At 44.4% G+C, this 24,473-nt stretch overlaps 1 protein-coding gene across 3 annotated transcripts in view; it reads right to left on the bottom strand.

Annotated features, from left to right (window-relative positions):
- LOC126335514 (protein yellow-like) overlaps nucleotides 1-24,473 on the bottom strand; it is a 383,768-nt gene that overhangs the window by 29,883 nt on the left and 329,412 nt on the right. For all 3 annotated transcript variants that reach the window (XM_049998871.1, XM_049998872.1, XM_049998869.1), the window contains one exon: nucleotides 16,062-16,186. In XM_049998871.1, coding sequence (XP_049854828.1) covers nucleotides 16,062-16,186 — 125 coding nt within the window. The remainder of the gene's footprint in view (nucleotides 1-16,061; nucleotides 16,187-24,473) is intronic.

Genomic DNA, 24,473 nt, shown 5'->3' with positions numbered 1-24,473 from the left:
AGTCCCGAGGACCAACCAAGACGTGTCCAGAGACTGCGCGGACAGTTTTGCGATACCAACCTAACTGTCACCCTCCATATGGCCCAGAAATCAGCAGTGATGGTCTCATTTCATGGCATGACCCCTCTGGTTGTCATCTGCGGCATCCTTACAGGAGGGCGGTACGTCAACAGTATTCTACGCTCTGTTTTGCTGCCCTTCGTGGCAAGGCATCCTCGGCTTACATTTCAGCAAGATAATGCCCGCCCACACAAGGTGAGAGTTTCTACTGTTTGTCTTCGTGCTTGCCCAAGGCTACCTTGGCCAGTAAGGTCGCCGAATCACTTCCCAGTTTACAAAGTTTGGAGCATTGCGGACAGTGGCTTCCAACCATTTCGGGATTTTGACGATCTAACGCTTCGATTGGACAGAATTTGGCACCATATCCCTCAGGAGGACATCCAACTCTTATCAAATCATGGTTGCATAAGGTCCAGAGGTGTCCAATGTGTTATTGACTTGCTCAATGAGTGAAGCTCTTTCTATGTTAACTCCTCCAATTTTTTTCTGAAAATGTAATCTTTGTTTGTTTGTACATGCACATCACATGTACTGATTTCCGTCCCATGAGTATAATTGCTTCGTGGTGCATCGTTCTTGTCTTACAAGGAGACGGCACAACCGTGGGGTCGGGGATTTGTCCGCAATTTTGTGTGGTGAGAGAGGACCCCTAACACCTCACGTGGTTAAAATATTAGGACGCACTACTCGGAAAATCCCGAGGAAAGTCGATCAAAAGTTTCTTAGATGCTTTATGAGTATAAAATGTTAGTCCCTTGCTGAGCTGCCGTCTGATCTACATGGTTAGCACTCGGACCCTTGCGCCAGAGGTCTCGCACATTTTCTTCTTCTGGTGCTTGCAAAATTGCAGCGCTGTTACAGGAGAATCGTGAAATTAATTCCCGGGAAGATTGTATAAAAATTCATTCTATAATTCACCATCAATTATCGTCACCAATATTCTGAGACATGATTCAATATGCCTGGTTTGCCTTAAAATTATCAGAAACTCAAAACATTTTCGTATATGTTAATGGGGCATGTTTTTGTACAGATCTATTGCAAACGCCCTGTAATTGTAAAAAAATCCGCTTTTACATGTTGCACAACATGTCGCAAAAATTATTACTTTGTTTGTTTTTACGATAATTACCACTGTGGATCTTGTGTATAATTAATATATGTATAAAAATTGAATGTTTTCCAATCGACTTTGTTATTCTGATTACAAACCCAATGTTTCTCCTCGTATACTTTACAATGAAAAATGGAAAACCCACCCGCTAGGAATCGTGTTGTTGAACAAAAGAAAGTGATTTTTATTCAATAATGTAACTAATTTGTTAAAGATAATGTAGTTTCTGAATAATTGATAGAGTAACAAAAGAAAATGAAACAAAAGGTGCTAGAGGAGGAATCGAACCCGAGACCTCTGGCGTAAGAGTCCGAGCCCTAAACATCTAGGCCAGGCAGCGGGTCGGCAACGGATTAACATTTTACACTTATAAGGCACCTAAAAGACCTTGGATCGATTTTTCTCGGGATTTTCCAGGTAGTGCGTCCTAATATTTTAACCACGTGAGGTGTTAGGGGTCCTCTTTCACCACAAAAAATTTCGGACAAATCCCCGACACCACGGTCGTGCCGTCTCCTTGTTTGAGTGTAAAAATAAATACTCGTATTGGGTTATGTGGATTCTTTATTATCTTCATCTCCAGCAGGTAGCAACAGCGACCAGAGATATTGCTCGTCTCTACGACAGATGCCGCCTTCAGCGGCCAGAGATGGAACATGCATGTCACGTACGCCGCGCCTATCGCGCTGGTACAAGGCTGGTTGGGCGAGCATTTACCGCTTCTTCCGCGTCGTATGAATCGCCGAGTATGTCGTCATATTGCTATGCGTACAACGAGCCTTCTTTGTTTCGGGACTCTCTGGTTTACGCTGTTGGTAAACATGCAGCAGGCAGTCTGTGACGACTGTACTTTGTTTACAGTTTCGTACTGGGACTGTAGAGAGAAGTGGCGACGAGGTGTTAACTCTATCACGAGTTCACAACACGTGCCTATACTATGACTTCGAAGTTTCTTTAACTTTGGCAACCAAAGCCGTCACGATAGCAGCAACAACAACCTAAGGAACAAGAAAAATTGCGACAATAACAGTAAGCTGCTATTCCATGGTTTTGGTCTGAACAAATGACATATCAGTCGTTGGTCACAGTAACGCCCCACCACCGTTGGCCTGCTGGGACGAGGCTTCAGGCAACTGGGAGGTATACCTCTGTTTTTTTGAGCTACTTCGTCTTGCTTGTAGAATTTGTAGTAGGTAACGAAGTGTTTACTCTTGTCGTGTAGGAGGTAACGAAGTGTTTACTCTTATCTTGTAGCAGTAATCTTTGTGAAGTGGTGCAAAACTTGCGACCACTCTCGAACGCTAGCGATTTATATTTCACTGAATTATCCGCTCAGAGAAGAGAATACCATGGTCATTAAAAGCAGATTGTTGCCGTCAGACTACAGTTTAATCGGTCTCCTACACAATAAGGCAATCTTAAGCAAGATGGGCTGTAGTCTCTTCTACAGTTCCCTATGTTTCAGATTTTGCACGCAAAAGGACATAACTTTACGCTTTTATTAAATCTAAAAACTGTTTTTAGCCTTTCACTGACAAAGGGTGCAATTTGAAATTTTGAAGTATGTCAATACTTATGATTTCTCGAGCTGTAAAGATTCCCTCTCCTGTCTTCCCATTGGCTCCAGTGTGGATTTCATTCGCTAGGAAATTATTTGCATTGCCCTAGATCAGCAACTTTAAGAAATTCTGGACGAATTATGGCTGACAGGACGTGTGTAGCCACAGTATTGTCCCACGACCCAGTTGTGCAAAGTTTTGTCAGCAGTGGAGCGATATTAACCTTGGCCACTGACGACTGTGAATGCCGGACAGTCATCCACCCACCTACTCGTGTCGTGCAGTCTACAGACGCTCCACGCTTCACACTGAGGGATGACAACACGCATGAAGGCTTTCGCACAGCGGCACGTATACTGTCGCAGTAGTGACGCTGAGACTGAACTTGTATGAAACTCCTGTTGTTACAGATCATTAAACCAGATGACCCCAGCACACCGCCCGCATATCGTGGTCGTGGGGTAGCGTTCTCGCTTCCCACGCCCGGGTTCACGGGTTCGATTCCCGACGGGGTCAGGGATTTTCTCTGCCTCGTGATGGCTGGGTGTTGTGTGATGTCCTTAGGTTAGTTAGGTTTAAGTAGTTCTAAGTTCTAGGGGACTGATGACCGTAGATGTTAAGTCCCATAGTGATCAGAGCCATTTGAACCATTTTTGAACCCAGCACACCTTTTCTCTCGGTGGCCATACCCAGACCACACACGAGAGTACACATTGATTTTTCTTGGACATTTCAGGGAGCTATATGGCTGGTGGTGGTGAATGCTCTCTCCAACATCCCCTTTGTGCTGTGTTTTGCTATCATCCATGCCCTCCCACCATCTATGCGATGAGGAAGACGTGCAGACTGATGTCTGCCAACAGACCCCAATTTACGTCATAACAGTTTGAGGCCTTCTATTATCGCACAGCATTCAGCACCTGACCACTGCCTCCTCCTGCCCAGCCTCCAACACAGAGAGCGAGTGAACTGTCAGGACATTGAGAGCTCAAATGTATTAGGCTCCGCTGACGATACTGGGCGAGGAAGCGTTCCGAAGCTTGCTCTACGCACACTGGGCTACTCCAGCCAAAATGTTGCGTGGGTGCAGACATCGAACCATGCGAGACCTGCCTTAAAAGCAGCGAGACCAGGTTAAGTGTAGGCCCGCCTACATGCAGGGAGCCTGTTTCAGAGTGCGTACATTTGCCGGGCACCCGGGGTGGTTCTGGGGGGTCGTAGTAGGCCGCAGGCGTCAGCTGTTCGACGTCGCTGCCAGTTATGAGCTGCCCCCACCAACACCAGCTCGCACCCCAACTACAGTAGTACTGAAACTCAGGGCCCTGACACCACGGCAAACACTCACTATGCGACTAGTCGTAATGCTGTGCCGTTCTCTCGCTGGTACACCCTGCACCCCTGCCTGTTAACCAAATGAATGAACTACTGTCTGACAGCTAAGGGATGTGGAGCCAGTCTCCTAGCTCCAGTTCTACATACTGCCATATCCACTGACCCCGCAGTACCAAACCGGGCTATCAGAATTGGCTAGCCCAGACAAAGCCATGTTTCTGCCTCTCTTGGTGGAGAGCTCAGTCGTACCTCAGCTTCCATGCCGACAACAGCACAAACTTGGCCATTATCAGAACTACGTGCCGAGGGAGGATGGATTTATTATCCCCGCCTATAGCGACTATCGATAGTGATTCAGAGACGCTATACCTCGCTGTACACCCACTGCCTCCAGTTGCAAGAGGCTGAATTGGTGCGTCATGTGGACTGCGTCTCCCGCATAGAAACAGGCCGTCCCGATGCCGATAACGACTTGTTCCATGCTGTATGAAGTGCTCTGTCTCTCGTTATAGCGCCATGCATACAACGACCCTGCTGTGTTACTGGACTCTCTGGTTATCACCATTGATATATAATCACTGCGAGCTTACGACTCTTTTCCTGTTTACGGGCTGAAAAGGATCAGATCTGGAAGTGACCAGAAAAAGTGATTGTATTTAATACAAAAAATGACGTATGTCAAGTTCTTTTAAGTTACTTTTGCAGTTTCTATGGCGTCTTTACTTGTGTATTTGTGCAAGTTACTGAGCCATGCCATCTCTTATCTACTGCACGTCGCCCAGCAACGGCTTAGCGTGAGGCTCCCTATAGGGCTTCTGTGGCGACTTCCGAGTCTTTTTACAGGTATACCGGGCTGGCGAAAAGGGGTCTTTGTCTGGCTGTCAAGAAGGAAGGTTCCAGCGTAGGGTCCACTCCAACATGTGCGTCGGATCGCAGTGCGTGACCAACGGAAGGTGAAGCATTTACGACCTGGAGCAGCCCCTGTTTGGTCACTTCCAAGAATGATTCCCTCCCGAAGTCGCGGGGTCGAAACGATACAAATCGAACGTGGGATCCTCAATCGATCACGCGACTCTGGTATCGGGCGTTATGATCGATTATTTGTGATCGTCATTTTTATCTGTTTTCCGTCATTCCCTTAGTTGCTCTGAGTTACTCACCTCCGCGAATTAATGGCAAAAAGGGAATTGTTCCCATAGCGTACACATCACATGGACTTTCACATAACAACACCGACAACAACTAAGGTAATTCGTCTCCTTCGTAATTACAAGTATTTTTGTAACGCTCTTCTTTTGTCGTTGATATATTGACCACCATAAAGATACTCATACCGCCCGCCACCAGAGTCGCTTGATAGATTTAGGATGGCATGTTCGATATGTATCGTTTGAACCCCGCGACTTCGAGAGGCAGTCATTCTTGGAAGTTACCGCCTGTTCAATCAAAAGGAACTGAACATGGTGAGAACTTATCAGAAAATTTCCTGTTGCCATGCGCTATGCGCTGCGGAGTCGAATTTATCACGCAGCCTAGTCTGGTTTAGTGTTGCTTCTTGGAAGTTCAATCCTTATTGGTCTCCAGTCCGTTTCTTACAAGGTGTTTGTTATTGGCGCCGGAAGACTTGAAAAGAGTTGATTGTTTAATTGTTGGGTGTTAAACTGCATCCGCCCATTAATTTGTAGTCATGGACTGTGCGGCTGATCCCGGTGGAGGTTCGAGTCCTCCCTCGGGCATGGGTGTGTATGTTTGTCCTTAGGGTAACTTAGGTTAACCAGTGTGTATGCTTAGGGTTGATGACCTTAGCAGTTAAGTCCCATAAGATTTCACACACATTTTTTTGAACATTGTCCCTATATTTAAATTGGCCATTTATTTGAGTACCGGGCTCTGTGGGGAGAACAGATCTGAGTGGCTCAGCTCGTGTGAATTTGCTCGTTACGTACGTCTACTTTAAGATTTTTGTTTTGCGAGTATTGTAACGTGTCCTAGCAGACGCTGTACCCTTTGCTTAATTCTATTCGATTATGGTTATGTCATCAGCACCGTTTCTTGTAAGTTTCAACCTAGCTATATTACGCTTGAACCAGGTTTTGCAGGACTTACTGTTGTTGGTTTGTTATTCAAGAGTTAATAATTATTAGCGTTAGATAAAGGCATTATTGCTTAATTTATTTTTATTTTTGGGTTGAACTTATTTGTTGGTTGTGAAAGTTTATTGTCAAAATGTTTCTGGGCGAGGACAAACGCAATGTGTAACCCTGTGAAATTCTGTAGAGCCGCCCGCTTCTCTGAACTGGTTATTGTGCGTTTGTTAAATATGTTCTATTTATATGTTTTACAAGTACCAGTAACTGCGCTGTTTGGCCAGCATGTGGAATGGTGCCGGGTTTGAGTCCTGGCTACACATGATTGAAAAAGGACGTTGTTACGACACCTGCTCGAATTTATGGTTGCATTGTAAACTTTTGGGCAATCATTTGTATCCTGTTACTTAATGAGTGCAGTGGTGGTTCATTTTTATTGAATTTGTTGTTGTTCCAATGTGATTAGTTGACCGTCTAACCATACCACTCCGCAAGCTGCAAGCGATGGCCACTGCGGTTACTTACTTGATATTAGTATGTGTTAACGCGTTATAGTATTGAAGGTTCAACTTCTCGGCAGTCTAGTTAAAAATGGACGAGCAGGGGTGAAGACAATCAGTTCATTCTTTTCGTAATTGGCCCAGTGCACTACCTGTATTAATAACTTCCTGTATTATCTACATCTACATCTACATTTACATCGATACTCCGCAAGCAACCTGACGGTGTGTGGCGGAGGGTACTTTAACTACTTCTATCGGTCCTCCTTTCTATTCCAGTCTCGTACTGTTCGTGGCAAGAAAGATTGTCGGTACGCCTCTCTGTGGCCTCTAATCTGATTTTATCCTCATGGTCTCTCCGCGAGACGTACGTAGGAGGGAGCAATATACTGCTTGACTCCTCGGTGAAGGCATGTTCTCGAAACTTCAACAAAAGCCCGTGCCGAGTTACGGAGCGTCTCTCCTGCAGAGTCTTCCACTGCAGTTTATTTATCATCCCCGTAACGCTTTCGCGATTACTGAATGATCCTGTAACTAAGCGCGCTCGTTGGATTTTCTGTAGCTCTTCTATCAACCCTACCTGGTACGGATCCCACACCAGTCAGCAGTATTCAAGCAATGGGCGAACAGGTGTACTGTAACCTACTTCCTTTGTTTTCGGACTGCATTTCCTTAGGATTCTTCCAATGAATCTTAGTCTGGCATCTGCTTTACCGACGATTAATTTTATATGGTCACTCCATTTTAGAGCACACCTAATGGCTACTCACAGATAATTTATGGAATTAACTGTTTCCGGTTATATGGTTATTATTGTTATTATAATGGTGCTGTGTGGCTCTCAAATCTATTTTATTCAATTATTCTTTAATTATAAAACTGGTATGCAAAGTACAGCTGATATTAGATAACAATGTGGTGGATGAATTTGTAATGATAACGCTTAAAATACCTATTATCTCACCGGGAGAGACTTAAGATAGCGTTAGTGATAAATCGTCTGTCACATTGGGGTGCATCATCCTCTGTGATCCGTTCCGTTCATTCAGTAGAAAGTGTCTTCCAGAAGAGTGCTCAACATGGTACCTTCGATACTACGCTGAGCGAGGAGGATAACCAGCTAATCGTTCCGAACCAGAAGCATCTTTCAGAATGTTCGAATTTCTGACGAGTGGGAAACGATTCGTCTTGTCGACTGAATATTACAGAGCTTCTTATCAATGAAACCGTTGTTTTAATGTCTGCGTAATGCCAAAACTGTGAAGATAATCAAAAATTGTTACCGACCTGGAACCTGGTCAGAGTGGCAGTGATCCCTAAAACGGATTTTCGAATAGGAAAGAGATGTACTTCGCAAATCTTTATTCTGACACAGTACTTTCAAGGCCGTTTCCAACGTGTAAAACTACAGATGTCATAGTCAACAGCTTGACTGCTGTATATCATTCAGTCAGTCACCGTGTACTGCTGCTCAGTGTGTGATCGATGACGAAGCAATTCAAGCTCATTAAATGTCTTCGATGTCGCCTTGGGAACATAATATTTTTCATAGAATTTCAAGCTCAGCGTCTGATGGAGACACCATAAGAATGGCCTAACCTGAGGCAGTCGACTTGCACTGCCTGATCAAAAGTATACGGACATCTGTTTGTGGACATTAAAATGGGATCTATCCACCCTTCGCCTTTGTGATGGCGTGAACTTTGCTGGGGATGCTTTCAACGACGTGCCTGAATGTCTGCGGAGGGGTGGCAGCCCATTCTTGCTCAATAGCGTTCTTCGCCAGCAGTTCGCCAAACCCAAACCCTTCTATCGGAGTGCCACGGGGTATTGCGTGAATCACCACCCACCGGAATGCTCGACGATCCCTGTTCGTCAGTACATGAGGTTTGCCAGGTCTTTTTGTTCAGCTGTGGCTGTTCCTTCGCTCTTCCACTTCACAATCACATCATGAGAATTTGACTGATGGATTACATACTGAGATGACATCAAATGATTAGTCCACTTTAAAAGGCACTGTTTCTACTCCTCTACTAACAACACAACACTCACGCCTCCCGCGCGGGGTAACCGTGTGGTCTCTGGCGCCGCGCGGCTCCCCCCATCGGAAATTCGAGTCCTCCGTCGGGCATGTGTGTGTGTGTGTATGTGTGTGTGTGTGTGTGTGGGATCCTTAGCGTAAGTTAGTTTAAGCTATACGCTACTGGCCATTAAAATTGCTACACCAAGAAGAAATGTAGATTATGAACGGGCATTCATTGGACAAATAAATTATACTAGAACTGACATGTGATTACATTTTCACACAATTTGGGTGCATAGATCCTGAGAAATCAGTACCCCGAACAGCCACCTCTGGCCATAATAACGGCCTTGATACGCCTGGGCATTGAGTCAAACAGAGCTTGGATGGCGACAAGGGTAACCACACCCATGGTCTCCGAGCTGATAGTCCATGCTGCTGCATACGTCATCGAACTGTTGGTGCAGATGGTTGCTGTCTTGCAAACGTCCCCATCTGTTGACTCAGGGATCGAGACGTGGCTGCACGATCCGTTACAGCCATGCGGATAATATGCCTGTCATGTAGACTGGTAGTGTTACGAGGCCGTTGGGATCCAGCACGGCGTTCCGTATTACCCTCTGAACCCACCGATTCCATACTCTGCTAACAGTCATTGGATCTTTACCAACGCGAACAGCAATGTCGCGATACGGTAAACCGCAATCGTGATAGGCTACGATCCGCCCTTTACCAAAGTCGAAAACGTGATGGTACGCATTTCTCCTCCTTACACGAGGCATCACAACAACGTTTCACCAGGCAACGCCGGTCAACTGCTGTTTGTGTATGAGAAATCGGTTGGAAAGTTTCCTCATGTCAGCACGTTGTGGGTGTCGCCACCGGCGCCAACCTTTCGTGAATGCTCTGAAAAGCTAATCATTTCCATATCACAGCGTCTTCTTCCTGTTGGTTAAATTTCGCATCTGTAGCACGACATGTTCGTGGTGTACCAATTTTAATGGCCAGCAGTGTATTAAGTAGTGCGTGAGTTTATGGACCGACGACCTCAGCAGTTTGGTCCCTCTAAGACGTTACCACTAAACATATAAACTCCCCGCCTCCTTTTATATTGGTGTGCTCTTCCGCATGACGTAATTTTGCATCACACAGGGGTGTTCGGATAATTTTATTCAGATAGCGTTCACAAACAAGCAGACCTTTAAGGAATTTTATCTGAACTGAGGACTGCAGATAATATTTTTAAACGCTACAATGATTTCTGTCTGGTGCTCAATAGGAACCTAGCACATATAAATTGAAGCCTGCTAAGACCAGTGTGTCTTGTCTTCCGCGTAAAGAATAAAAGTGTGTCTAAAAACCTTCATATTGTCGGAGTAAACATGGTTTTGGATCACTGTTTTAGTAATAAGTAATGAATTGTACCTCTGGACCGGATTGTTACACACCAGAAGGAATGTACGGACGCGAAGTTTAATGTTTGTGCTAATGTCAGCCGGCCGCGGTGGCCAAGCGGTTCTAGGCGCGCAGTCCGGAACCGCGCGACTGCTACGGTCGCAGGTTCGAATCCTGTCTCGGGCATGGATGTGTGTAATGTCCTTAGGTTAGTTAGGTTTAAGTAGTTCTAAGTTCTAGGGGACTGATGACCAGTGTAGTTAAGTCCCATAGTGCTCAGAGCCATTTGAACCATTTGCTAATGTCAATACTCTTCGTAAACATTCAGGTAACAACCAGGAAATAAAATCATGGAAATGGCGGTACAAAACCAAAGTGGTTCAGTATAACGCTCCGGAATATACGTGTGCCTTCCGCTTCAAATCGTGCCATGCCGAACAGACAGGGATGCTGAATGTGCCGTGTCTGCTTATTACAGGATGCTTCACAGCAACCAAGTCACTTCAGCGCACGTCTGACATGTATGGAGGGGAGAGGCAAGATGCCTACTGAGATTTTTACTGTTTATGCGGGTAACACACTGCCCAGCAGCGGATGACATTCTGGAGAACTTTCCTGATTTCTACAGAAGATGTACTCTCGCTTAAGATATTATTCAATTCTGTCCAGTCAGGGGAGTTTCTACCTCATTTACTCAGTGCAGATATCCACATGCTTCGAAACCTTCAATAAAGAGGCCACAAGGAATATTAGTCGTCGCGGAAATCGTTCATCAGCTTGCGCTCTATACTTGATGACGCAATGAAAACATAAAAAGTGGGAAATCTTCCGGTAATTGACTCGTTCCAAAGGTGGGGACGAACAGAAGCAGACGTCGGATCAGCCGACGAGTTGTCCAAAATGTCCAGTTAAGTGTATACTGGAGGTCTTGGTAGGTCGCAGAAGGGCGCCTACAAACCACCGTCGATACAACGTCACGAAGAAACTAACGAGGAATACCAAGGATATCCCAAAACTCGTTAGTAATTGTAAAGTACACAGCCAGTGAACTGGTTTCATGAAACAGGGTTCGTATGTAACAGATCTTTTAGAGGACCACTAAGAGGTGTTTGGGATGAAAAACCCCAACTCTCTGTTACGTAGGTTCGTCGTCAGTTCTGAAGCTCACCACAACGCTATTCAGACAAGAATGATCAGTCTAATAATAGTATGCACCAGATCAAAGTGTTAATAACCAGCACCCACAGTAACTTCTGTTGCGTGTTTTTAAGTGAAGATTATACAGATAGTCAACTAGATTGACCAAACAAGCATTTTTTCATGGAAGTAATTTATTCAGTGATTAACCATCATATTTCCTGGGATGCCGACTGTCATAACACATGTCAGAGAATCCTCATCGACTTATTCGCTCATGTGATGGCAACATGTCATGTCTATTTCTTCTCTTCCACAACGGGAAAATGCAGGACGCTTCTTGCCTTAACGTACTGCAAGAGAAATAATTTCCATACTTCCTGAATGGAAAGGCACTTCCCTACATGGTTTCTGTACGGACGTGTCCTTCCAGATAAAGCGGTAATGTGAGACAACACATAAACAAAAGGTTTCCCGAACATTTGATTGAACAGCTGTCTCAGTAGAGTGGCCTATGATGATCTCTCAACAACCTCCACTTTACGGAGACCTGTGAAAGCCGGGGACTAAACTGTGGACTTTAAAAATTTGTCACGGTTGCCAGTAATCTTATGTTACTACAACATTTTTGAGAGTGCAATGAATGCCCAGTCAACGGCGAGAATCGCTCGCTTCCTTTTTGAAGACAACTATTCTGGTTTTTGTGTTTAGAGATTTAAGGAAACAAAGGAAATTCTAAAATTTGTTGACCAACTGCGGATCGGGAAAGCCATCCTCCAGAATACGAATCCACTAAGGTCACTGCGCCCCTTCTTTCGGTTTAAATGCTTTTGTAAGGCTGTAAAACGTGTCATGAACTGTGTTTGTAAATGTCAACGAACAATTTGTTCCTCCGTTTTGTCTCTTTCGTCATCTACGGTTACGGGGTAACTTGCGTTACTATCTTATTATTTCCTTGTGTTAGACTTGGTTAATACCCTAGAAAGCGTACTTAAAAGGCGACTTCCTCTTATAGACCTGGTGGGTAATGTGTCGCTGTACATGTTGTCAATAAGTATTTCTTCTTATGCACATAAATGGATTTTCACAGACATGGACTGTAGGTATTTTTATGACTATTAGATATTTATTGGTGATGACAACCAGACACATTATTATAAAATAAATAAATACTCAAATGTTATTAAGTGATTAGCAGTGTATGCATTATGCATATATAAAGATAGCTTGTACTTTTTGATTTAGTGCTTAAATGTTGCATGAGAAACACACAAAATGTAATGATACACAAATGGTAATTGATACGTAAATATTACATTGATAAATTTATTTCACTGTAAAAGGCATGAGAAAAATGTTAGTCTGACGAAATATTGAAGATGATGCACTTTGGTACTTGTCATGACCTCCAACACACAGTTTTGTTACACTGAGTACTGTTTTCATCAGAGGTACTAAGATCTGTTAACCAGTGAGGATGGTATGAATGGTATTATGAAGCAAAACTGCCTTAAAGTATCGATATATAAAAATTCATGGTAAACCTCATATCTGCAATGAGGAGTATTGGAAGGAATGGACAAAGTCTGTGAGTCTATAGGTGAGGTAAAGTACGTAATTTTTGGCTTCACACAAATCTCTCTACCCATTTAGAATAACTACTACGTTTTGGACATCTCGGATTGGTTTATTTCTAAACCCAATCACTGCTGTTGAAAAAGCTTATGGACAAACTGGAAGATGTATAAACCACTTTGGTGCTAGTTACAGGTGCATGGAAAGTTCGGCAGCTTGATACGAATCCTCCAACAAAAAATGTTTGACTACTTACTGATGAGTTATAGAAACAACATACGGACATTCTCCAACAGTAGAGTTTACGGTCTACCGTGCATCCACGAATGTTTGTTAAACAGTGGGGATTTCTTTGAATATTCCCTTTTAGCTTTCGTTGTATACTACACCAGTGACATATATTGTATAAACAACTTATAGTAATATTTCCGTACATAATTTGAATTTCTTTGAATATTCCCTTTTAGCTTTCGTTGTATACTACACCAGTGACATATATTGTATAAACAACTTATAGTAATATTTCCGTACATAAACTACTTGTTATATTTGTTGAAGGACTTTGAATGTTGTAGTGTTACATTTTGTAGCAGGTAGAGAAATGGTGGATTGGATCACTGGTAGCTTGTACACATATTAATTATTATCCGATGGAACAGTGGACAAGACTTTCTTCCATATCAGTAGCAAAATCATCCACAGAATGACAGGACAGATACTGAACGGCATTCTAAGAGATGTGTGGCTGCCATATTTAGCAGCTTTTGCAACTGTCGAGTAATATCTATTTTGTGCGGTTGGTTATCGGTATGTAGGTCCATGAAGTTTCTGTTGTCAGAACTTGAAATGAAAGGTTGATTTACGTTTTGATGTCGAACTCCAGCTGTCGCAGTCACAAAGATATTATTTATCCAACGCCTTATGATGAAACTACTCGAAATAATGTAAAGTCGTGTGATATTATTGCAGAAGAGAGATGCTGAGGGGCAGTTTTAGCCATTTGATCGAGAAAGGTTTGCTTCTTCGCGCGAATGGCACTTTTCCTCGTAAAACTCTGAATAGCCGTTATAGTACTGATGAATGTTACGGGTGCATGTTCTAGCATAGTCAATGGCGATGATGAAGAGAAAAAGGAGGGCGAGGAGCCTACAAGCAGAATATACCTAGATACTGATCACAGAAGGTGCGACATAGTCCTGAATAAAGCCAGTAACCGAGAAAGTACAGAATTTTTTTTATTTCACCCGACGAATACAAAAAATTATCTGACTACAGATTTCGATCCATAATGACCGCCTTCAGATCTGATTAAAACAGAGAAGATTTTTACTATCCTAAAATGATGTGAACAAAAGCGCAGTTCGCACTATGATTCTTCCGGCTCTGTAGTGTGGTTTATACTACACTATTGTATTTTCAATGGTGCCAAGCTAATTTTGCTTGTATCTTTTGACCATGCTACTTCAGCTTAATCGTATTAGAATAATATGTCAGTTTGGTAATCTGCTAGTCTCATCAGATCTGAAGATGGTTATTCAGGACAAAAAGCGGAAGTCTGATGACTATTTTTTGTGATTATCAACTGGAATTTAAAAAATAAATAAAAAGCCTACTGCTCTGGAATTGGACTATGGTGGTAGCATAGATTAACATCCTCATTCTGTGACATTACACCATCAGTAGCGTGATGTGCTCTCAGTTCATGAGACAGAGAAGAGAGGTTTAGGAGTTACCCTGTGTAATGGGACTTGAATTACGCAACCATTACGACACCTCACCTGAAGCTCTCGATACCAATAATATTCTACTGTGTTTCTGTTAAGTACTTAACATATTTCTGAGACAATATTCAGATTTGATTTCATTTGTGATATATAGATATGTTTATATCGCAATGATATTATTTTTACGCGTATTCTTTCTTTTGTCACTATGATCTTTGACTTACTTGTAACTCTGATTTTTGGGCGCGTAAGCGATTATTAGTTATTAGTTAGAGAGTCGGACCTTGAGAAGTCAAGTCTTGGACGTCATGTTGGAAAGACGCATAACGTAGTCAGCTTATAAAATGTGAACTTTAACAGTGAGCAAGATGTTTTCATGTATGTTTTGTATTGTGATGTTTTGTGTGTTACGTGATATTGCAATAAAAGCAATTAAAAGGAAGAGGAACTTGAATCGGAGTGCTGATTATTTGTTTACATCACCATTGTGCTAACTTTGAAAGGTTTAATCTTCAAGAATAGTTTGTGAAGCGCATCTAGAAAACTTTTGAATATAGTAGAATAAAACCTAGGCCTATTTGCATCCGAGCTTGGAGTCATCACCACCTAGATTTTCGACGATTGAGCCGTGATTTTACAACGAGACCAGCGTGGGAACACGAAAAGATGAGTGCCTAGTTTATTCAATATTACATGAAATGACTTTATTAACTGTGCTCTAATGACACCTGCCACATAATAACTATGTTGTTGCCCGAAAATGCAGTATTTAGGAGCGTGAGCAACACCACACTCATTACTAAATTTTGACCTTTGTTGTGGTAGGGTTGTTAGACCTGGGCGGTGATGGATATGGTGGCGATGAGATACTGCACATCACCTACTCTTCACCGTCTGCCATCCAGATACATGATATGAGAAGTTCTTCTGTCGGTAGTGCCGCTGGACTGAATACTGTCGTAGAAATATCCTCGGAAAGAAGGAGGGTAAAACAACATTAGAAAAGCTAGACTTCTCGTATCAAACCAGTCAGCACGCAGCCCTGAAAACACCACTAACAGTTTGTCGGTAGACATTCGTTCCAAGTTGGGTACTGAGTAAACAGTATGTTATAAATCGATGTACTGATATGTAGTGAAATTCAGGGGACGTTTTCGTCTTTTACTCTCTCATTAGGGAAATCTCATTTTGAATGCTGCCCTGTTTTTAAAATAAAACAGACAGTCGAGTTATTAACGCCGGTCCTTCTTGAACTTACACACTGAAAATGTAGTGGTTTTGTGTAAATGAAGGGGTGAAATGAGAAGGTGGGGCTTCGAACTTTCACGGAAAGTCCTTGCGTTAGCTTCTTTGGAAACTCTGCGGGGACTAGGCTGGTTTCTGTGAGTGATACCACCGGGTAGCGCCTACGGCAGACACTGTGGGTGCAGCGATTACTCGTGTCGCTCCGCAGCCAGAGGGAATGGCGGTCAGTGTTTGCACGAGTGGCCAGCCGGCTGCAGCGGCTGGTGCGGCTGGAGCGCTGCCCGCTACTGGAAGAGGAGCCCTCCACTACCGTAGTAGCCGCCGCTGGGGCCGCCGTGCTGCGGCCGCTGCTGGGACTGCTGCTGCTGCTGCTGCTGGCGCTGCACCGCGCAGCTCGTCCCGCGCACCAGCTCGTCCACCGGCGACGCCAGGATCCTGCGGGCAGCGCACCGAGGTGTCACTCACACACACATCTTACAATTACACTTTCCTCGAGACATCTGAGTCTCATCTTTATCTATGATAATGACGGAATCTGAAGGATTAAAATTTCTGCCATGGCCGGGACTCGAACCCAGGTCTCCTTCCTCACCAGCCAGGAATCTTAATTACTCTACTAGCCATTAAAATTGCTACACCAAGAAGAAATGCAAATGATAAACGGGTATTCATTGGACAAATATACTATACTAGAACTGACGTGATTACATTTTCAGGCAATTTGGGTCCATAGATCCTGAGAAATCAGTGCCCAGAACAACCACTTCTGGCCGTAATAACGGCCTCGATACGCCTGGGCATTGGGCCAGGGCAGCAGTCGAACATTTTCTGTATCCAGAAACGCCCGTACAGGAGCTGCAACATACGGTCGTGCATTATCCTGTTGAAATGTAGGCTTTCGGAGGGATCGAATGGAGGGTAGAGCCACGGGTCGTAACACATCTGAAATGTAACGCCCACTGTTCAGACTGCCGTCAATGTGAACAACAGCCGACCGAGACGTGTAACCAATGGCACCCAATACCATCACGCCGGGTCACACGCCAGTATGTCGATGACGAATACCTGCTTCCAATGTACGTTCACCGCGATGTCGCCAAACACGGATTCGACCATCATGATGCTGTAAACACAACCTGGATTCATCCGAAAAAATGACGTTTTGCCATTCGTGCACCCAGGTTCCTCGTCGAGTACACCATCGCAGCCGCTCCTGTCTGTGATGCAGCATCAAGGGTAACCGCAGCCATGGTCTCCGACCTGATAGTCCGTGCTGCTGCAAACGTCGTTGAACTGTTCGTGCAGATGGTTGTTGTCTTGCAAACGTCCCCATCTGTTGGCTCAGGGATCGAGACGTGGCTGCACGATCCGTTACAGCCATGCGGATAAGATGCCTGTCATCTCGACTGCTAGTGATTCGAGGTCGTTGGAATCCAGCACGACGTTCCGTATTACCTTCCTCAACGCACTGATTCCATGTTCTGCTAACAGTCATTGGATCGCGACCAAGGCGAGCAGCAATGTCGCCTTACGATAAACCGCAATAGCGATAGACTATCAAAGTCGGAAACGTGATGGTACGCATTCCTCCTCCTTACACAAGACATCACAACAACACCAGGCAACACCGGTCAACTGCTGTTTGAGTATGAGAAACCGATTGCAAACTTTCCTCATGTCAGCACGTTATAGGTGTCGCCAACGGTGCCAACCTTCTGTGGATCCTCTAATAAGCTAATCATTTACATATCGCAGCATCTTCTTCCTGTCGGTTAAATTTCGCGGCTGTAGCACGTCATCTTCGTGGTGTAGCAACTCTAATGGCTAGTAGTGTATTATTACCAACACTGTGGCTAAAACCGCTGCAGGCACTGCACGAGTCCTGCGCCCTCCCCAACACAAACTTCCACTCATGTTTTCAGCTTATTTTCCCCTTCTTGGATCGTCACTCGGTAACATTGACGATCCAAAAAGGGGGAAATAAGCTGAATACACGAACTGAAGTTTATGTTGGGGAGGGCGCTCGACTTTTGTAGTCCATACAGAAATGTTAGCGATAGTTCTGTCGTGAAGTAAAGGCTAGCGTTCATGCCTAGTAACCTATCGTGACATCCACATTTGTCAAATATGACACTACTTTTACAGTAAAGTGTAAAACACTAACTGACATCTAAACTACAATAAAGTAAGAACTAGTGGATAAATATCGTCAGAAGAACTGAGCAGTTAACTTCTGGATGGCAGGTGGACATAAATATCAGAATGTAAACACCACACAAATTCACTGAACTTAAGGTTTGCATTGCAGAAGACATGGAATGAATGTAAAATAAAAAGCACCATATCTTTTAGCGACAATCTTAAACAGACGATTACAGAAAATTGTGAAAATCACTGTCACGTATCTAAAATTAATGGGAGGACGTAAACCCAAACATGCAAGCACCCCACACATAATCACTGAACTCAGAAGACAAGAAAAAAATTAAAACGGAAAAAGTGCGATATTTTTAACAACAGTATTGAGCTAATAGTTCTGGAAATTACGAAAAGCACTGTAATGCAAATAAAACAACATTCCAGAGCATTCCACATTGCTGGTTCTGATGTCATAGCATTCCGATACTCTGATATGTCTAAAGTAACAGTGCTTCGAAAAGAATGACCTGATTTCAAAACTCCTCATTTTTTGATAAAAGCAAACTATAAATATGGGGTGGATTGTAAAATACCCACAAAATCTTAAAGTTTTATCTATTCTATTAGAAATGCTTCATGTGCCCACCACCAGCAACATGAACAACATCTAGATAATACACTCCTGGAAATGGAAAAAAGAACACATTGACACCGGTGTGTCAGACCCACCATACTTGCTCCGGACACTGCGAGAGGGCTGTACATGCAATGATCACACGCACGGCACAGCGGACACACCAGGAACCGCGGTGTTGGCCGTCGAATGGCGCTAGCTGCACAGCATTTGTGCACCGCCGCCGTCAGTGTCAGCCAGTTTGCCGTGGCATACGGAGCTCCATCGCAGTCTTTAACACTGGTAGCATGCCGCGACAGCGTGGACGTGAACCGTATGTGCAGTTGACGGACTTTGAGCGAGGGCGTATAGTGGGCATTGCTCAACACGTGGGGCGTGAGGTCTCCACAGTACATCGATGTTGTCGCCAGTGGTCGGCGGAAGGTGCACGTGCCCGTCGACCTGGGACCAGACCGCAGCGACGCACGGATGCACGCCAAGACTGTAGGATCCTACGCAGTGCCGTAGGGGACTGCACCGCCACTTCCCAGCAAATTAGGGACACTGTTGCTCCTGGGGTATCGGCGAGGACCATTCGCAACCGTCTCCATGAAGCTGGGCTACGGTCCCGCACACCGTTAGGCCGTCTTCCGCTCACGCCCCAACATCGTGCAGCCCGCCTCCAGTGGTGTCGCGACAGGCGTGAATGGAGGGACGAATGGAGATGTGTCGTCTTCAGCGATGAGAGTCGCTTCTGCCTTGGTGGCAATGATGGTCGTATGCGTGCTTGGCGCCGTGCAGGTGAGCGCCACAATCAGGACTGCATACGACCGAGGCACACAGGGCCAACACCCGGCATCATGGTGTGGGGAGCGATCTCCTACACTGGCCGTACACCTCTGGTGATCGTCGAGGGGACACTGAATAGTGCACGGTACATCCAAACCGTCATCGAACCCATCGTTCTACCATTCCTAGACCGGCAAGGGAACTTGCTGTTCCAACAGGACAATGCACGTCCGCATGTATCCCGTGCCACCCAACGTGCTCTAGAAGGTGTAAGTCAACTACCCTGGCCAGCAGATCTCCGGATCTGTCCCCCATTGAGCATGTTTGGGACTGGATGAAGCGTCGTCTCACGCGGTCTGCACATCCAGCACGAACGCTGGTCCAACTGAGGCGCCAGGTGGAAATGGCATGGCAAGCCGTTCCACAGGACTACATCCAGCATCTGTGCGATCGTCTCCATGGGAGAATAGCAGCCTGCATTGCTGCGAAAGGTGGATATACACTGTACTAGTGGCGACATTGTGCATGCTCTGTTGCCTGTGTCTATGTGCCTGTGGTTCTGTCAGTGTGATCATGTGATGTATCTGACCCCAGGAATGTGTCAATAAAGTTTCCCCTTCCTGGGACAATGAATTCACGGTGTTCTTATTTCAATCTCCAGGAGTGTAGATAAGTTCGTCATAAACTTTACACTATGTATCTGCTTTTACAACAGTTATGATCGCTGTTATTCTGTTCTTCACTTCTTCTACGACACGAGGTAAAGAGTAGATGAACACACTTTCCTTCACATACGCCACAAGAACAAATCGCATGGGGCCCTGCCTTGCGACGTTGTAGGTCAAGATTGCAGGGCAGTATCTCGGGATCCCATGCGCCCTATCCAGCGTCGAGGCTGAGTGTCACTGAGAAACTGACATACGTTGTGGTGGAACTCATCCAGTTGGAAAATGAGGTCATAGGAGTCCACCTGAAGTCGTGAAAAAAGCCAGTTCTGCAGCATTTGAAGGAAGGTCATCCCAGACACTGTGTTTTCCTGTGCGGGGTCGATCTTCGCACAAGCATACTGTCTCTTCAGATTAGCGATATCAACGACAGATGTTTTTGCTCGCTAGCGGACCAGTGCCAAAACACCGACGTAAAGCGCGCTGGACCTAACTCACTGACTCGCTTTTCGCATACTGTAGCACACAAAACGTCTGCTGTTGAGAGGACGCCATCTTACTCCTGACTTACTGCAAACTGAGAAGACGCATTGACTGATATCTAACGGCGATTTTCTGAAACTCTAGGCCACACCCATTCAAACAATACACATTTCCTTACCGGAACGTCCCATGTTTCGTAATTATTACTGTACAAAATCAGGTAATTCTTTTTGAAGCACACTGTAGTACCAAATTATCAAACCTTGGTGTCGATACCGATACTGTAGGTGTGTGTAATTATTTGTGTCAATCATATCGGAACCTCTCTGCATTTCGCTCTCGTGATACTTCTGAATTTCTGAGCTATGTTAGAGACCAGCTTACATTTTGTTTCAGTTCCGAAATTGATTCCTTGTACAGCATAATTTTAACAGTTTTAAAATTTAATATACCGGGTGATCAAAAAGTCAGTATAAATTTGAAAACTTAATAAACCACGGAATAATGTAGATAGAGACGTAAAAACTGACACCGATGCTTGGAATAACATGGGGATTTATTAGAACCACCCCATATTGCTAGACGCGTGAAAGATCTCTTGCGCGCGTCGTTTGGTGATGATCGTGTGCTCAGCCGCCACTTTCGTCATGCTTGGCCTCCCAGGTCCCCAGACCTCAGTCCTTGCGATTATTGGCTTTGGGGTTAACTGAAGTCGCAAGTGTATTGTGATCGACCGACATCTCTAGGAATGCTGCAAGACAACATCCGACGCCAATGCCTCACCATAACTCCGGACATGCTTTGCAGTGCTGTTCACAACATAATTCCTCGACTACAGCTATTGTTGAGGAATGATGGTGGACATATTGAATATTTCCTGTAAAGAACATCATATTTGCTTTGTCTTACTTTGTTACGCTAATTATTGCTATTCTGATCAGATGAAGCCCCATCTGTCGGACATTTTTTGAACTTTTGTATATTTTTTGGTTCTAATAAAACCCCACGTCATTCCAAGCATGTTTGTCAATTTTTGCCTCTCTATCTACGTTATTCCGTGATTTATTCAGTTTTCATATTTATACTGACTATTTGATCACCCGGTACTTTACGATTGATTCACACCAGCCGAAATTTTGCCGCCCGAATTTTTCGCCTTGCCACGAGTGGCGTCGGACAGAGAACTGCGCAGCCGATAGGTTCGCGTCAGCCACGCAGGACGGAGGATGACGTCACGAGAGGAACGTGAGACGTGCGTGCGAGCTGGAGAGATGCACACGCACGCTGTCAGCTTTCGCCGCGTGGCTGCCCTGAAGCGGCGGCGGAATTTCCGCGCCAGCCGTCGCCCTTGGCGTGGCTCCTGCGAGGACGACGGACTCGTCCTCGGGGTCACCCAGGCCCATCTGCCCCCTCCCCCCCCCCCCCACCTCCAACAGACTCCGCGACTTACCACCACATAATTGCTCGTTTTGTTGTTTTTGTCGACGAAACTGCTACTCGGACCTGAGATCAGCCACGCTAATTGCGTTTGCGTGCTAATCTCGAATCGTTACGGCATGTTTTTCCAGAAGAGTGTGTGCGGATGCGTAAACATCCTCTCGGTGGAGAGATCACGAGAGCTGATTTAACTGAGGTTCACGCAACTGAAGGTTTCATTTCGGTTTTAGAAATCGGCCTTCTGCACAGTACCACACTGGGTGAATCCCGATCCCACGGAGAATGTTAAAAAATATACCTGCTCAGCCACTTGTTTATAGTGTAAAACACTAAGAATGACGCGTTTCGGAAGTCAAGCTTCCATCATCAGAATAATAAAAAGTAAAAGACCCTCTTAAAACTCGCTGAAATGGAACATGCACCAGGCACAATAAAATTGATAATACAATTAAAACATCGTGGCTACTTCCCTTCTTGCAGCCATGTCTTCCAAGGTGCATCTCCACATAGTCAAAATATAAAACACTCTAAAGTGGTGTCGCCTATGGTGTTCAACATCTACCCACATGGCTCTCTCCTCTATCGTCGTAAACAGCCCGTGCGCCTCCGTTGACACCACACACCACGTAACCAAACACGACACTGAACCGCCAGTGAGCTCACGTGCAAGTAAACAAGGAAGTCACAGAGATGTCTATACAAACAGATAACGTATACATGTTCCAAGGACCTCATGAAATGACGGTATCCTCAAATTGCTAAAAATGTAGTTACTAAAAGAAACCAGTGAAATGTTTGAAAAAGTTATTTGTATCACCAGTTAGCTGTTCATTCAGTGTGTTCTGATTATCCACGCTATGTATCATAATGTTCAGCTGTTCTAGTAGATCCATCTTTTTGCCTTTGTCCTGTCTACGTAAAATAACGAGATCCTGATCTATTCCCAACATTGGGTGTCCCGTTTCCCAAGTATGCGTGGCTACAGCTGACTTTTCGAAATTATTAAGCCGGAAAGCATCGCTATGTTCTTTGTAACGTACATTAAAGGACCTACCAGTTTGGCCTACATAACTTGCTTTGCACGTGTTACACTGAATTTTATAGACCCTAGCTCTCTCATACTTATCGCTTTCCTGCTGCAAATTATTTCTTAGTTTAAATCGCAGCGTATTATTGGTCTGAAAAGCGGTATCAACTTTAAAAGGTTTGAAAATGTTAGCCACTTTTTGCGAAATATCACCGAAGTATGGTATTGTGACGCTCGTAATATTATTTGCGGTGTTCTTCCTTGCATTCGCGCGCTGTTTCTGTCATATTAATTTATTGACAACGTTTTGGTGATATCCGTCAGCTCTGGCTAATTGTTACACGATGTTCAGCTCAGTCATTCTGTCTTCTTCATTCATAGGGACTCTAAAGGCTCTGTCTATCAAAGATCTAAAAGCGGAAAGTTTCTGGCTATTAGGATGGCAGGAATTATTTTGTATCAGCACATCGGTTGTGGTTGGTTTCCTAAATATTTTAAAAACATGCCTACCATTTTGTTTCCTAATACTTAGGTCGAGAAATTGCAGTTAACCATTTTTCTCTCCTTCCGCAGTGAATTCAATTTTACCGTGTAACTCGTTAAATTCATTTACTATTTATGCAACTTTTTTATTATTCTGATGATGGGAGCTTGACTTCCGAAATGCGTCAATCTTAGTGTTTTACACAATAAACAAGTGGTTGAGCAGATATATTTTTTAACATTGACATTCACAACCACGCCCTCTCATCCACTATGGATAAAATCAAAGCCCACGGAGAATATTTCGGACTTTATTCAGGGGTGGGAATGCAGTCTTTCGCGGCGGCACTTATTTGTAAAACAATCTCGGTTTTCTTGCCAGGCCAATTCGGGATAAAATCTCAAGCTTTCGACCATTACCTCCATCGTCATCGTTAGGAGCAACTGACTGTCTTCACTGCTGCTGTGGTAGCCGTTTTTATAGCCCGTGGACGGCTTCTGATTGGTCGGCTTCAGAACTGGAGAAATCGGCAATTGCGGAAAACAGCCTCACAAACAAACGTAAAATATTGTTTGATGAAACAAAAATTCTGTCCCATGCCTCCACGTACTAGGATTCTGTTATTAAGGAGGATGTTGTAATAAGAATGAGCCAAAAGAACTTTGGCCGCTACAGCGGATACCATCTGAGCTGTGCATGGAAACGAGCGCTTGATGCAGAGAAGCAGCAGAGACGTTCCTTCCAACATTGACGTTCCAACGGAAGCGGTCACAAGCCGCCCACGACCTATAAAAAAGTCTACCATAGCAGCAGTGAAGACAGTCAGTTGCTCCTAACGATGACGATGGAGGTAATCGTCGAAAGCTTGAGATTTTATCCCGAATTGGCCTGGCAAGAAAACTGAGAATGTTTTACATATGTTATTCAGGGGTATTTTACGAGTATTTTGCTGTAAGGCACCCTTAGACTCATGTGGCTCGTTACAGAGAAATGACGTACTTATTAGATACTCGATTTGTTACTATATTTAGCCTTGTTTCTGATGAAAATATCTGCACATCGATGTAAAACCCAGTAATATGAAA

Source organism: Schistocerca gregaria, chromosome 2, assembly GCF_023897955.1.
Source record: "Schistocerca gregaria isolate iqSchGreg1 chromosome 2, iqSchGreg1.2, whole genome shotgun sequence".
NCBI classification, from domain to species: Eukaryota; Metazoa; Arthropoda; class Insecta; order Orthoptera; family Acrididae; genus Schistocerca; species Schistocerca gregaria.
The sequence above is the reverse complement of the archived record's forward strand: the minus strand, read 5'-3'. Positions and strand labels throughout refer to the sequence as shown.